Genomic DNA, 16,133 nt, shown 5'->3' with positions numbered 1-16,133 from the left:
CTCAGGGGAAAGTGAAATCCAACACAACGAAACAAAATCCCTGGCTGTTCCTCAAGCGACAGTGACCTGATATAGGCCATAAAAATGTGGTGTAAGCAAATGTGGACACAGAGTCCTGCTCTGCAGGTGCTGTGCCTGGGCCCAGCAATGACCTGCCACTCTGTGAGAAGAGTTTCCTGATTGTGTGATGGGCTTTCATAGAGTTATAGAATGGCTTGGGTTGAAAGTGACCTTAAAGCCCACCTAGTTCCAACCTAATGCCTGTCCTCTGTGCAGGGCTGCCATCCACTAGACTGACCAGGGCCCTATCCAACCTGGCCTTGGATGCCTCCAGGGATGGAGCTTCCTTCAGGTACACTGGCTCGTGTAATAGCTAGATGCAGCAGGCTTCTCCTCAACCTTCCTTGCCCTTGGCATGGTGCTTCAGCTCCAGGCCTCTGCACATCAGACCTAGCCCAAGCAGCAAGCGTGCCTGAAGTGGGTGGGATGGACATCCCATAGGAGAGACCTGAAGTAGGAGTTATTGCACTAACTACAGTAGGCCTGTGGAATGTGTGCAATGTCTGTTAAAGGCTGCTACTTCTGGGCTTTGGGGTAAGCGGTGAGAATGGATGCTGTCTTCAGGGAAGAGCCCTGAAAAGAGGCCTCCAAGACCTGCTGCAGAGCACTACAGTTGCTGGAGAAATTCACTCCATGTTTCCTGCAGGTGGAGAGCAGGTATACCCTCTGCTTCCCCCTTCTCCTGAGTAGAGCAATAACAGGTACCACTGGTCACGCAGGCTGGCAAGCACAGGTTTTACACCATCAGAGCTAACATTCCTAAGCGCAGAGCCATGGGGACAATACTTGTGCAGGGGCCCCTCTAATGCAAACATTTTTTTTAATGAGTTGTGGTAGGGGCAGCAAATGGCCTCCATTGAATAGAGGTGGGGAGAACTGGGGAGGACTGCTTTTGCAGAGCGTTTTAATCACATGGATGGAGCAGCGTGTTCACCTCTTCTCCTTGCTGGGTCATTTCCACTTTGAGCTCTGCAAACAGACCATCTATTGAGCAGTTAGTATTCAGTGCTGAATATTCAATACTAGACTCTTGTTTTGGTGAGTCTTAGGCAAAAAAAAAAAAAAAAAAAGAGGAGGAGGAAAGAAGACTTCTCTTTTTTCTCATGTTCCCTCCCTGAGTTTGCTTTGCATATTGTTCAGAGGAGACTGGAGGCTTCTCAGAAAAGCCAGGCTCGTGGTTTTAAAAGCACTGGTCCAGTTTCATAGTACTTTCTAAAGGGGTGGAAGAGACAGCGTGGAAGGAACCAAATTCGTGCAAAGTTTGTGAATCTGAAAGTCTAGACACACTGGGACTGAGTGAAGACTTTCTGGGAAGCACATTTAAGCTGTGAATTTAATAGTATGAAATGCTTGCTCTAAGTGCACGGGTTAGTTCTGTGAGGTAGCTGTTTTTGTGGGAGTACATTCTGACGATTTATCAATGTCCCTTTGGCTAATTCTCTGGGTGCTTTTTGAGAGCTGAAAGAAACGGTGCTCATTTTTTCAGTCTGGTTAGAGCTGTATTTGCTCACAAAATGGTTGTGAGTAATGTAATGGCTGCATCCTTTGGCAGTAGCGAGCAACTGCTAGGTTTGGAATGGATGTGCATTAAGTGAGGGAAGGTGGCCTTTACTTCAGTAAATACAGTATCTCTGACTCTTCTTCGGTCAAGTGACTCTTTTTTAGTGCTGTGATTGCATCCTTACACCTGGGTTTTCTCTGCACATAAGAGTCTGTTTCTCTGTTGCTATTTCTTATGAGAAACATTTACAGTAGTCCTGTTTCTCTGGTCCCTGTTGTTCCAGTCCAGGATCTAACTGCTTTTTCTCCCCATTTTCTAAAATTTTCCTCTATAGTTACTCTCTTTCCTCCCATCCTTTATTTTTAACACATCCTTTTACTTGTTACTCAATCATTTCATTTTCTTTTTCACCTCCTCTCCAACAACACTCCGTCTCCCTCATGTCTCACCACCCCAAGCCCCACAACCAGTGTTTCTTGCATTTCCCACCTATGTCTCACAATTTTTTTTGTCATCACCTTTGCGGTCCTGTATTACTGATGTACTTCCATTTCTGTGCCAAGCTGGCTTGGCTGCTGGGTCCATCAGCTCCTGTGACAGAGGGAAGCATTCTGCAGACACTCGCTGCAGATCCTGTTGCTTGCTGAGTCACAGGCTTCCTGTTGAGCCGATTGACTCCAGCCCTGTGCACTGGTGAAGCAGAGCTGAATTAAGGATTTAAGGACTCTTTGTCTTCTCATGCATGCTGGTGAGCTGAGGGACTATGGTAGCAGAGGGAATACTAACCAAAATAGCTTGTGAACAGAGACTGACTTCTGCTGTAGAGTAGGAGGATCATGGATGTTGGGACAGGTACGCAGGAGTGAAGCCATCCTCTTAGGAGGCCTCCAGTGTGCTTTACATTAATTGTATAATATAAGAAATCAATGAAATGTGGAGCAAAAAGGACATCAAGAAGCTCTGTGCTTTCTAGTAGGAGAGAACAGAACTGAAAGCAACAAAGAAGCATATCTGCATTTTCTTGAAAGGAACCTGTGGATAAATTGGAGAAGATGGTAGCATTTACATATAGCAGACCCTGAAAGACTGAGGATCCGTAATGCTTCATGCTGTGAAAGCATGAAGAACTCTTTTTTTTATAGCCAGAGTTGGTGTTTGGAAAGCACACAGTATTTGCAACCATCCTACTGATGATAAGATTGGCTGTAAGTTGTGCAAACACGTTAGTTTTGTGCCCTGGAAAAGCTGAACTCGTCAAATAGTGGTGTCATTAGCTTAAGTGATCTTAGGTGAAAGTGACAGAATGCCACTAGGCTGAAATTGAACTGAGGGAGGTTTCCTTCACTGTAAATGAGGAATGGCCTTAATACACCAAATAACTAGTGACTACTGGTCTGGTGAAAATTACTTGTCAAAGAATGAGAATACTATGTGATGTGTAACTGAGAGATGGAAAAGGCTACGTCTGGTTAACAAACATGCTCAGCCAGTAATATGATAGTAATATATGTGACCCCAGGAAAGGAACGTACAGCACTTCAGAAGACCTGTCTGATCTGAGTTAGATGCTGTCCTAAAGGCCAGAATCAATACACAGAGCAATCCCGTATTCTAGGACTTATAACTGTCTTGCCCTACGTTTGGGATGTAAATTCTTAATGAGGAATATTACCTGCTGTGGATGTAGTACTCAAATGAACATGTCACATTTAGCAGAACTTCTGCTTGATCTGGAGTAACAAGAGAGCGACATCTCATAAAATGCAGTTTTCCAACACATGTATTCTAGATGAGTGTAATGATGATGAACTGTGGTGATTTTTGTTTTCTCTCTTTGAACACAGTATGCCGTTTTTTAAAAAATGTACTTTACCAAATAGGTTAGTAGGAAGATCACAAGGAGCTTAGACACGGCAAAACCAAACAAAATTGTTTTTGGAGATTGAAGAGTCATTCTTCACATTCTTATGATATCATGGCATATCTGACTATGCTTCAACAGAATCACGAGAGCAAGGAAAAGGACGAAAATGTTCCTGCCAACATTTAGTAAAGGCCCTGGACCAATGTCCATTAACCCTGAAATAGTTCCAAGAAAACTGTATGCCAAGAAATGAGAACAAAAGAAATGAGACTGCAACAAGAGTGCCCGACATTTTGCCCTGTTGGAAGCGAAATAAAGTTAGATTAACAAACAGAACACCAAGGTATCTGGCAGCTTGTCAGGGTAGCAGCTCTACCATCTGCACCAAGGCCATGTGTCACTGTCATCCCTGAGGAGCAGGTCTCTTGGAAGAACAGGAGATGGCTGTGTAGAACTGAGGAGGACACCGGCATGATTTCCTGTGGAGCTTGATGTTCATGACAGCTCGTGCTTGCTAACTGAAGGGTACGTGCCCTGCCAGCTGATGACAACAAATGAGGCACCACGGAGGGAAACCAGGCTCTGTGTGGCAGGTCCACCTTGGCATCAAAGAGGAGCTGTTTTGTGAACTGGGAATGTCTAAGCAATGGGGGAATCAGAGAGAACGGTGTTTGGAAGATAGCCCTGATGTGGTCTTACAAACCTTTCATTTGCCAGCAGAGAGAAGAGAGATTACATCATTTGCTTAAACCTAAATTTTAGAAGATCTCTGTGTGTTTGATTAGCTGTCTGTAAATAGCTTGTTCTGCTTGATTTTGGTTGATTTCGCTAAGTTTAACACCCTTCATGGAAGCCAGTGGTTTCTAAGCCCTATCACATTATGGATACAATGTTGTTTTTAATGTAGTGGGGCCAGGCTAGGAGATCTTGATGAGGTCTTGTTTTTACAGTGGACTGAGGCTTCAGAAGGTGATTTTTCTTTGCTTTCATTCAAACAGTGCAATTCTTTAAAAGCTCTGAATGTACTGCTGCAGTCAGCCCTCACACCACTCCAGCAGGATTACACTTCTCAGTGTCAGACATATGGATAACCAGCAGTGCCATGCTGCCAGGTGTAGGGGAGATTCAGCACATGAATCTTGCATCTAGTTAGTTGCCATCAGGTTCTAGAGCAGGCCTTTCTGAGCATGAGCATCAAATTCCTGTTTTATCTACTAATCTTCATCCTGACAGAAAGAGCTAGTCTCTCTTGCCTTAGGGAGACTGTTTTAAACTTGTGATTTGTTTTCTAAGTTGATATGACCAATTGACACAAGACACTGAAGCATTATTAGATATAGGCTTCATTTGGAAAAAAAAAAAATAGGGTTTGTTGGATGGTAGTGTGTTTAAGACAACGTTTGGCAAGATAACTTCTACAAATAAAAGTGTCAATGAACCATGTAGACCTCAGCATTTACTTGGAGTCAGTGTCAGGGCACTGAGGGTTTTCTTTAGAAAGATGGAACATTACCCCATCAACTCCACTGAAACAGTTTTGTGATAGGTGTAATATCTGGCTAGCATCATCAACTAGCAAACTAGAAATGGGAAGTTCAATGGCCATTAGTCAGCCTCTTGAGCTATCTCAGGTATGGCTTTTACTTGTTAGATCTGCTGGTTGAAATCACTTCCTCTTGGTCTGCTAGGTCAGATGAGCAGCTAGGTACTGAGACGTAAGGCAGAGATGCTGCAGGAAAAGAGGAGAAACTCTTCCCTCTCAGAACAGTGAATACATAATTTAGAGGGGTGATAAGATCTGTACGCATAACAAGAGTTTCTCCTTTGTCACAGGAACTGTGAAATTATGTCTGTCATCACTTCTGAGTATTCATTTTTCAATAGGATCTCTTGTAAATCCACTGAAACTTTATTGCCCTTTGGTAATCGCATTTTCCAAATTTGTATATTCTTTAGCTCACAGGTAATTTCTACTTTTTTTCTACACCTGCCCTAAGAAACAGCAGCCATGAATAAAAATGAGTGTGACAGTTGCAGCTGTGCCATCCAAGTTGGTGCATGGCTCAGGCAGTAGGCTGGGTCATAGCACATCTCTGTTTCATCATAGGACCATGAGTTGGAAAAGACCTTTAAAGGTCATCTAGTCCAAATCCCTGCAACAAACAGGGGCAGCTATAGCTAGATCAGGGTGCTCAGAGCTCCTCCAGCCTGACCTTGGCTGTCTCCAAAGATGGAGCATCCACCACATCTCTGGGTGTAAAAACAGCAGGGGCTTATTCCAGAGGCATAACTTTTGCTTTTTCCAAGCAAACTTTTTAGAAGAAACGCTAGTTCCTGTGCAGAGAGTATAAAGTAAAACTTCATGCTTGTTGAGAAACGGCTTTAAAGTTTGGAGTATGAGAGCAGATCTAGAGCTGAAGGCTTATTAAAAGAATTCCCACACAACTTAAGGGGCCATGGTGAAACAAACACTTGGTAATTCTGCAAGCTCTGATGCTGTGACTACTAAAAACCTTTTTTTTTCTTAATCTTTCTAGGACATAATCTAGTAGAACTTCAGATTAAAAGAAAAAAGCTATTCAAAATTATGTCCAATTTATGACCACATCTAGATCACCGGATAGGGCATAACTAGAGAAACCCAGCACAGTTAGTTCCATGTAGGGTTGAGAGGTATGGCGAAGTGCAGCTCAGATTAGGTGACTACAGAGTTTCATTCCCTCCATAAAACTTCTCAGTTTCTTTTCAGGACATCAGCCTGCCAGCCAGGGCTGCATCCAGTGACCTTGGTGCAAGGTGTGTTCTCACCTCCCAGCTGCACCACACAACCGCTCCAGCTGCCCCTGCCATCCTGTCTGGAGCTGAGCAGGACATGGAGACCTCTAAAAGCAAGAAGAGACTGAGAGCTAGAGATCCTTGCACTGCAGAAACTCTGAGACTTGGCAGAACAGCAGCTGCAGGAGCCAGCATTGGCTGTGACCAGCCCATCTCCTCTTCTACTCTGCATCATGGTGCCCAGGTGGCCTTTGTGTTGCTTTTGCTGTTGGCCAGGCAGACATGGCAGACAGAAATGCTTTTTTTTTTTTTTCTTTCCCTCTGGGCTGCAGATATTCTAAGCCAATAATCATTATGCAAACAAGACAGAGTAATTATCTCATTAAACGTACTGTCAATACACTGGCAGCTCTGCTGTATTCCTCACCTTGAATCAGGCTCTGTGGAGAGAGGCCTTTCAGAAGTGACTTCCAGAACCTCTGAAGGAGGTCATTTGTTCAACTGATTTGTCAAAGATCTATATAAGATACAGTGCCTGCTCCTCTTTCCTAATAACTCATGAAAACTCCTGTCCCTGAGAAGCTCTAATGTGCTTTCCTCTGTTCTGGGGAATCCCCAGGCCTTCCTTCCCAGTGAGTTGGGAATGCACCATTATAAATACAAATGTGTGCGTCACTATGAAGAGGAGAGCATTGGTGACTGGCAGGGACAAGAGAATGTCATGCAGACCTTTGCTCTTCCAACTCCTAAAAACAAGTTCAGTTGTAGTTTACTCTTGTTGTTAAAAGCATTGATAGACACATTTAATGGAAGACAAATATTTTTATACTTGAGGCTCAGTGGATTTGTGAGGCTTGGCAAGATTAGGACTGAAAAGAAAAGAGGGGAAAGGAAGGCCAGAAGTAGTTTGTAAGTTTTAAAAAATCCATTCTTCAACAGCTCATTGGGAACAATTTATATTTTTTGTTTGCATCATAATTATTTTCGAGTTATTCTGTAAGAAAATTGAAGAGTCTTCTCTCTTCCTTCACGTTGGAAGCAGATGTAATATATTTGTATTCCAAGGCTGAGGGACATACTGTGCTTCATTATGATTCCCTTCTGATCCTTGCAAAATTAAATAGTTGATGTAGTATTTAAAGGCACATCTTCAAAATGCCATTAAAGCACCTGATTTGTATTCTTTGCTAATAAGATTGTAATAGTTTCCACACAATGTAATAGAGCAGAATTATCAGGCTGTCTACGCTACAGTTTACGCTACTGGATATTAATTAATTTATTTTGCCTGATTGTTTTTTAGCTGGTTCTGATCATTGCTCAAACCATTGTGCAGTACAACTGAAGTGCAGATGCTGGGGATCAGATTGGGAAGGAGTCCCAGGGAGAAGGGAAAGTGGGAAGTGTGATACACTGAAAACACTGTAGTCAAATACACCTTGTGACACGTGCATGTTTCACTTGATATTTGTGTTTTCCACATAATGTCTTGGTGATTCATTGTTGTTATCAGGTCTCATAAGCGCTTCTGCTTGACCACCACCTGAACTTCCCATGACTATGTGACTGATTAGTAAGGTCCAAGTGCTATAACTTGGGCTCCAGTCATACTGTGTAACTCATTATCTTTCTAGATCATATATGACTGACAATCAGCCTTGGCAGTGTGTAGTGAGACCTCAGTCGAGAGACAGCAAGGGTTAGCTGTGGGTGCCTCCCTCTGACTCTGCAGCTGGGTTGTGCTCCAGGGCAGTGTGGACAAGGCAGTGTGAACAGAGCTCTGCCCGGTGAGTTCGCTATGCTGCAGCAGAATCTAACATTATTAGCTCTGAAACAATTTCTTTAAGACAGACTTAGTTTTGGCTTTTCTTATTTTAGTTGCTTCGTTTTTCTCTCTCTTTCCTTTTTTTTTTTTTTTTTAATGGCAGGTTTATGGTGTATCAACTCTCAGTGGCAGTGTTTTCAAATTCTGCAAAGCTGGTTGTATTTTCTTTTAATGCCTGCAGGCGCTGTTATTAATATTGGCAGTTAAAAGCTTTGTGAAAACTTTTATCCTTATACAAGCAGTAAAAACGTTTATTAAGTGAAGGAATTTCTTATAATACTTACTTACTTATACTTACAGCTCTTGGTTTATGAGATAATGCAGCCTTTAAACAGTTAGTTGGTGTTGTCACATTCTGTCATCTGCCAAATAATTTGACAAATTTGCCATAAACTCCCTGACATTTTCACTTAAAAGAGTTCGTTTTCTTCATTCTTTCCTGCCAGACAGGTCATGTATCTTTTCAGGCCTGAAGAATTTCTATCAGCTATTTAAATGCAAGGCCACAAAGACAAAGCCAGACTCAAGCTGCAGCGAGCTGAACCGGCGTGATTCAGGACCAAAGTAGTTGCAGCACATAATTAAACAGTAACTGTGCCCTATTCCAGAGATGTTAGAGCTTGCAGTGTAAATTTCCTTACCAATCAAAAGGGCTGTAAATGCAGTTATCAGGATGATGATGAGAAAATTACTCTAAACAACACCTGAAAACTTTATTTTTGCTATTTAGTGAACGTGGCTAAAGATGGCTGCTGCCAGTTCCCTGCTGTCGAGGGAAGAAGATGAGTCCCAGCTTCCCAGCTCTCAGTGCCGACAGGAAAAGAAAGGGCAGAGCTGGGCATCGCTCTCCCCTTGGCGCTAATGGCAGCCGCCTTTGCTTGTGCTCCCTGCAGCTGGGCATGGAGCCAAGGGAATTATGCACGGCCACGGCTGTGCACTGAAAGGAGGAGGAGGAGGTAGAGTAACCTTTCTCAAGGCTTCTCGCACCTCTCTCTGGGGTCATCCTCAGCAGAAAGTTTCTCTTTGCCTTGTAGCGAGGTGTGAAGAGCCCTACCCGGCTTAATTTAGTAAAATGGGAGAGGAGAGGTGCTGTTAGCTCAGTGCTAGGGCAGTAAGGGCGGTCTGGCATGGAGCAGTCATGTTGGCCCTATGACAAGGGGTTGGTGGGCCCAGCTGAGCAGCAGGAGCAGTGAAAGCCTCAGCACTGCATTCCCAGCAGGTTTTGGGGTCAACAGCCACACAGCATAGGCTTTCTTGGTAGATGTTAAGTTGCAGTGTCGGTAAAAGTGATTTTTATATGAGACCAGGAGTGTGATAGTATAAAAAATTATCCTGACAAATCCACAGAGTCATTTTGGCTGATTTTCGGGGAAGTGAGGGTATTTGCCACACCTCAAAGACTAAGCTGCAGTGAAGAGGCTGCGTAGTCACGAGGCTCAGGGTGCTTTAATGGCATGCAGATGGGACGTGCTCGTGCTGACAGCGGTGTGCTCTGCTGCAGGTGTGTGGGCAAACAGGGCAGGGGAGGGCCTGGAGCTGCTGTGGCTTCTCTTGCGCTGCCTGGGCACTGGGAGTGTGCAGAACAGCAGTGCCTGCACCTGGTGTCAGGGCCTGGAGCACTGCCCTGAGGAGTTCTCAGCGGGCCCTTTCTGGATTCCTGAAATGAAGCATTACTGACTGCTGCCTTCTGTAAAACACACAGGCGGCTCTCGCTGGGCTCCTGCCTTCCCTTCAGGCCTGCTGCTGTGGCTTTCCCTGGTTGGCAGCTCCATGCAGGTAGTCTGGCGGCCTTGGGGGCGGCTTATGGAAAACAACCTGCATCCATTACCGTCCCCTTTGAAGGTATTTCTGGCTCCAGCAATTTGCTGAAGGGAGGCCTGTTTCCTCTTATTTCCTGTGTATCCCTTCACTCAGTGGGGATGTTTCCTGTTGTAAGTTGTGGGGTTACCACGCAGCCTTCCCACCTGCTCTTTGCTTTTCTTGCTTTGACCACAGTGAGCTCTGCCCTTGAAAAAACAGGCTTACAGAGGGATCAGTTTATCATGGTAGCATTCAGGGATTTGAAGCAAACCCAAGGACTTGTATTTTATGCTTTGTCCAAGGAAGGTGTGACTTTTGCCCTGAAGATCCGTAACAGTAAATTCTGCTGAGCCTGGTGCATCCTCTAAAATCATCAGGGGGTGTTTGTTATAACTTCCAGAAGGAGGAACAGCAGAGTCAAACCGATGTAATGCTGCACCTCATCTCACTGGGGGGAATAAATAGGAAGTAAGAAAAGAGGGAGGATGGGAGCAGCTGAAGACTTAAAAAGGCTTGAGTAGCACAAAGGCTCCTGACTTGGTACCTTGGTCTCGTACCTGGAAATGATCTCAGTAGAGCCAAAGAATCCAAAGGCACAAAGGAGGTTGTAGGACTGGATTTCAGTGAGCACAGTTTGAGCCTTGCTGTTACAAAAAATCTACATGAATGATTTACATGTGCGAACCACCCTCACAAGAGCAGTGGAAATGTTCAGGTACATAAGTCTGCCAGACAAAGATGTAGAAATCAATGCAGTTTGTGTGTTTCAGTTGCTCACGAGGCAGTAATTATTTTTTAATGTATCAAGTGACGGGGAGGGGAGAGAATATCCTAAAGACCTTTGTTGTATACACGGAAGTGTTTCGGCCTCTGTTGTAAGAAACAAACCAAAACAAACCAACAAACACAGAAAACACACAAGAAAAAAATCCCAACCAAAAACGCCGGCAAAAAGCAACAGCTGGGTGTGAAAGCTGAAAAGATTTTCTTGCTAAAGAACCTCCATCTGAGCTTGTTTTATCAGAAATGCTACAGATGACCATCTGTTGGAAAACAGCGCTCTATTTAGTTTAATGTGTTGGAAGTTTATTTTCTATGCAAAGACAAACACCAAAAAGAGCAACTTTGTTGTTTTGCAGAGAGTTGGATTGAACGGTGTCTCAATGAAAGTGAAAACAAACGCTATTCCAATCACACCTCTCTGGGGAGCGTTTCTAATGATGAAAGTAAGTAAATTTTCATGAATTTGAAGTGCATGTTAAAAAGTCTAAGTGGTAATTTCCTTCTATTACATATATATATATCTCATAATATATTTGGTACTCTGTAGTTTGAAGAGTTGGCTCTTCGACACATCCAAAAGTTTTATCAGTGTTTTTGCTGGAACATTGGTTACTTCCCATTATTTAAAAGGAAGTAATACTATCTCTGAGTTAAAACATCCAGAAGAATTTGTGTGTCCCTGAATAGAGGTTGGGTGACCTCTAAAATGTACTGTTAGCATTTGCTCACGACTAAAACCATCTGTTTTTCTTTTCACTGGTGAACACCAGGCAGTTGAAATACAAGAATTACACAGATTTGTTGTTCAATATTGAGTCACACAAATAAATTCTTTAAGAATTAAAAAAAAGATTTTAAAAAAATCGTATATTGAATCATGATATTGCTTCCCTTTAGTCATTGAGAAGAAACAATTATAAATGTAGGTAATTTCACAATAGCTGTTTTTTCTCATTTCTTCTACTTAAAGTAATTTTAGCTCTTGATTTTTTTATTTTTTATTTTTTTTAACAAGAGCAGGTAATTATAAATAGCTCCAAATACCTCAAAATAACCTATTTTTTTTTCTATTTAAAATTGTAATACAATTTTTAGTTTACCATCTTGTTTTTGTTTGATTTCTATTTTAATTGCTTTGTGACTGTTAGGGTTATTTTTCATTTCTATACTTCCAGCGTTACTTGGTTACAAGATATTAATGCAAAATGAATTCTTCCATTCAGAAAACCACAATTCTGTATAAAATAAAGACACATAAGTTTAGAAACCGTATTTTTAAATACATCTTAATGCTGATCGTCCCTTTTTGCCTTTTTTTTTTTTTTTTTTTTTAAGAGAACTGGTCTTTGATGTCACTGTAGAATTACATGCCTTGCAGCACAAAGCTTCAGCTGATCACAGAATTTTCTATGTTGGGGTCTCGCATTTATTTGTCCAGGAGTCTCTTTTGAAGAGATATCTCTTCTGAGGAAGAAAGAAGGTGTTAGAAGCATGATTCCCATACTAAGAACAGCAGAAGAGAATCCTCAAAGATAATAACATTTGACAGGTTTGGGCTTTGGAGGTGTTCTGTTTTTATTTTATGAAGTAAGAAATTAGCAAATGGTACTGAAAAAAAATAAAACATACGGATGTTAATTTGCATTTTATGACAACCTACGTGCAACTTATTACATTCATTTTACTCTATCTGATGCTACTAAGAATGTGACAGAAATAATCTGAGACGACTGAGATGTGACTTCTGATTCTTAACGGAGTCTGAATTCAGGATTTGATTCTATTGACTTTAGTGGGCTTTTCCTTAGACTCACAGTATCAGAATAATAAATTAATCCCATTAGCTATATAATAAAAACAAAACAAAACAAAAACAAAAAACCAAACCAACACACTTCATTTTATGAGTTCCCTTCTCTACTCTTTTTTTAGATTTGTTACTCTATATAGGTTGTAGCAAAACTATCAGTAGTTTGTTATATGTGCTTATAGCTTGAATGTGTACACAGGAAAACTTTCACATCCCCAGAGTCAGCAGGTGAACCTGTGTGGCTTAGCAGTTGTGATTAAGAGCAGGTATTTCAGAGAGCAGCACTGAGGAGACAGGATGGTTGTTCATTCTGTCTTCTGGTGCTGGAATTAAGGGAAAAGTAATGAAAACAAATGGCAGCAAATGTAAAACTGATAAATACAGAACTGAATTTTTCCCACAGTTTGTGTGCAGAATGCTTTGTCACAGTACATGATGGAAACTCAAATAAGAAAGAAAGTGTTCATTTAATCTGGCTTCCTTTTTATAGCCAGTTCATCCAGCTGTTTCCATTGCACAAATACTGACATTTTTGCAGTGTAGATCAGAGAATTAATCCATCTGAAAAGCCATCCTTGTTTTTGTGAGAGGAGAAAGGGAAGAGGAGGAAAGAAAAATAAGCCATTTGTCTAGCAGCAAGAAGATCAATAATCCGTGATATCTAGAAAAAAGTAGATGTTTCCCCTTAGGAAGCATCATATCATATTATGTGTCCCTTTCTAGTCTTTGGGTTTTCCTAAAAGTGCCCAAGAAGTTTCCAAACCATCATGTCCATCTCTGTCCAGCTTCTGCCATACACTTTCAAGCAGCAGGAGACAACATATTTTGAGAAAACCTACGTGACTTTTGAATTCCTCAGAATGGTGGCCAAGTTACTGTGGTCAGCAGACCTCCTGTTTTCATCCGCAGTCAAAATAAGGCATCATTCATCTTCCTCTTGATTTATTGGTGATGTTGAATTTGTTTGTTTTCTTAAATATATCAGATAGTTTTTGGCTGGATGCTAGTAAAGCAAATGTGGCTTTGTTTTTCTTTTGGTGTTTTTTGGAGGTTGGATATGTGCATCCATTAAGGAAGATTTCCACTGATTTCTTACTCAGTACCAGCCTGCTTTTATGACTTATTTTTTCTTGCATGTTTTTACAGTTCATAGGGTTTTAGGACAAGTGATAGTTTCCCTCTTTCCTTTCCTACCGTTGGAGTACATGACAGAACTGTACATTGGGCCGCAGAAGTCCTTTGCACTCCTCTTCCATTTTCCTCCTAGTCTCCAGATCGGTTGAACCTGTATTACATTGTAAAGTAATGCTCACTGCTGTTTTTGGGTGCTTCCTGGGACCTTTTATATGTTTTCCCAAAACAAAGCATTTGCACTCTAATATAGAAATTATAGGATAACTTTACTTCAGTTTCCAGTTTTCTAAGTATTTCTCCTTTCACCACTTCTATATGCTAGTCAGAAGATCCACAGGAAAATGGAATGGTGCAATTTCATATTTAATATTGGAAACAAAAAAAACATTTTCTGAATCTGCTCAAGCCAGATTCTCCAAAATTGAAATAGGGGTATGAAAGAATACAATTTAAGGATTATGAAAGTTTCTACTTCAGTTTTCTGTGCAAGGAGTCATGATGTTATGTGATGAAGTGGAAGGGCTGCTTGTGCAAATTATTTTGCATATTTTGGAAAGTGAATGTGTAGACAATTCAGAAGAGATAAAAGATTCACACTGCTTTTTCCTCTTCAAAAGGAGTGTTTAAAACCAGTGTCGAAACTGGTTAAAATGGAAACTTTCTCTAATAGTTTCTTTGTTTGTTTGTTTGTTTGCTTGAACTAACCTACCTTTCTTTTGATTGGAAAAGATCTGCTTAAAAGAAGAGCTACTTGATTTTGTTGACATTTTCTTTGAGGAAAAATTCTTGTTTTCCCAGTCATGTTTATTGAATTAGAACTATACTCCTGTGTTTCTCAGATAGTTTAAAAAAATCACATTACTTTTTATAGCATAGAGTACATGCTAATGAGGCTGTATCTTGCTTACAACTACGTGGAAGTATGAGGTAAGGCAGCTTCTTACTGTCCCTTAATTCATGTTAGCAAAGGGCAAATCACTTTTGAGAACAGCCAGAACTTGGGCTGCTGAGGCTACAGGGGCAGGGGCTATTCATCTGAAAAATGTGGAGGTGTCTGAACTATGTGAAGGATTTTATTCAGATAAAGCTACTAAAACTGTCTTAGCTCCTTGGAGGTTCTTTGAGACAAGTACAAGCAGCCCTGGAAAGTGCAAGACTCTTCTGTTACCTCTGGGGTGCAAAGAAAAGCTCTAATTTCACTGTAGTTATGACAGAGATGAACATCAACATCAGTTTGCTGATGTCTTTAAGTCCTTTAGCATTTGTCAGAGAAGAACTGTGATGTCTGTTCTTGGACACAAGACTTCTTTTCCACGTCATAAACAAGACTTCTTTTCCACGTCATTACTTCACTTCTTTACAAACTAGATTAGATTCTAAAAGTATTTAACTCTAAATATTCCTTTTAACATACAGTGGCTCTGTGAAGGGTTCTGATAAAATGAGAGGAGAAAAGAAAAAGAAAAAAGGAGAACAGCATTCTTTATATCTTTAATGCAGTACAAAGAAATCTTGGATCAGGCCTGAGTCAAGACTTGCACAAAACATTCCCTGCTCAGTAGGGTAAATCATTAGGTGCCCTGCTACCAAATAAAGTGTAAGGAATAGGGATAGCTATTGTTTTGCTAGTAAATTATCTAATGAGATTATATGGTTATACAGCGCTCTTGTATTTAATACTGAATGTTTATATTTCTAGATCTCATCCATTCTTACAGTATGTACAACTTTATCCATCTATTTAATAAAAATAAATATTTTAGCCAAAATCTAGTGAAAATGAGAAACATTTTAGCTGATATCTGGCTCATAGGCAGAAAATGAATAAAAATTCTATATTATTTTGCAGAGGCTTGATTCTGGGGAAAATATTGGAAAGATTATGAATATTTTAATTGTGTTGAAAATCCAGTTGCTCATGCACTAAATATTTTGATGGAAAGCGATTCTCAGAGAACTTCCACAAAGAAGTTCAAAGTACATTGTTCTCCTACCTGTTACAGACAATTAGTGGAGGGTGCTGAAGCGTCTTGAAGAATCACCAGGAAACATACACAGCTGAGAAAAGGGATTGAAACTGTAGTTTGTGATCTTACTATTAGCTTTTGTGGTTAAAACACATCCTTCTATGGGAGGAACTGACTGACTATGGATAGCTTGGAGAATGTCTGAGGGCAGGTTAGGTAAAACACCTGTTCACAGGTCTTAATGTGATTGTGAAACAGCCAAAGGATGGGTAGAAGGGATGCAGAGACCAATTATGTAATTTGGATATTGGTTTGATGTGTGATACTGTGCCAAATATGCAGGAGAAGATTATATCTAATTAGTGTAGATGATAGACCTTTGCATACTAACCCCCTTAAATCACTAAATATAATAAAAAGTTTTATTTGGAGTGCAAAAAAGATAGGGTGGGGGGACCGTAACACCTGTTGGTTTCACAGACAGAAGCAGTTTAGGATTACTGCATCTTAGTTACATCGGTGGTTATTCAGATCAGTGGCACCCAGCCTTTTCAGTTTGTACCTCCCTAGCAATTTCCAGTGAAGTCTAAGCTACAGTGTGAACTTAAAGCAGA

The 16,133-nt window shown here is 41.1% G+C and overlaps 1 protein-coding gene across 2 annotated transcripts in view; it reads left to right on the top strand.

Annotated features, from left to right (window-relative positions):
- Positions 1 to 16,133, top strand: part of RFX4 (regulatory factor X4) — a 91,650-nt gene that overhangs the window by 6,257 nt on the left and 69,260 nt on the right. The window contains exons 1-2 of one of the 2 annotated variants that reach the window (XM_090143327.1): positions 7,910 to 7,987; positions 10,965 to 11,051. Coding sequence is in view for 1 of the 2 variants with exons in the window: in XM_090143323.1 (XP_089999449.1) it covers positions 10,965 to 11,051 (87 nt within the window). In the remaining variant the exon portion in view is untranslated. Of the gene's footprint in view, positions 1 to 7,909; positions 7,988 to 10,964; positions 11,052 to 16,133 lie in introns of those variants that run through there. The other variant, XM_090143323.1, reaches the window with a different exon arrangement.

This window comes from Phasianus colchicus, chromosome 1 (genome assembly GCF_987193195.1).
Source record: "Phasianus colchicus chromosome 1, bPhaCol1.hap1.1, whole genome shotgun sequence".
Taxonomy (NCBI): domain Eukaryota; kingdom Metazoa; phylum Chordata; class Aves; order Galliformes; family Phasianidae; genus Phasianus; species Phasianus colchicus.
The sequence above is the reverse complement of the archived record's forward strand: the minus strand, read 5'-3'. Positions and strand labels throughout refer to the sequence as shown.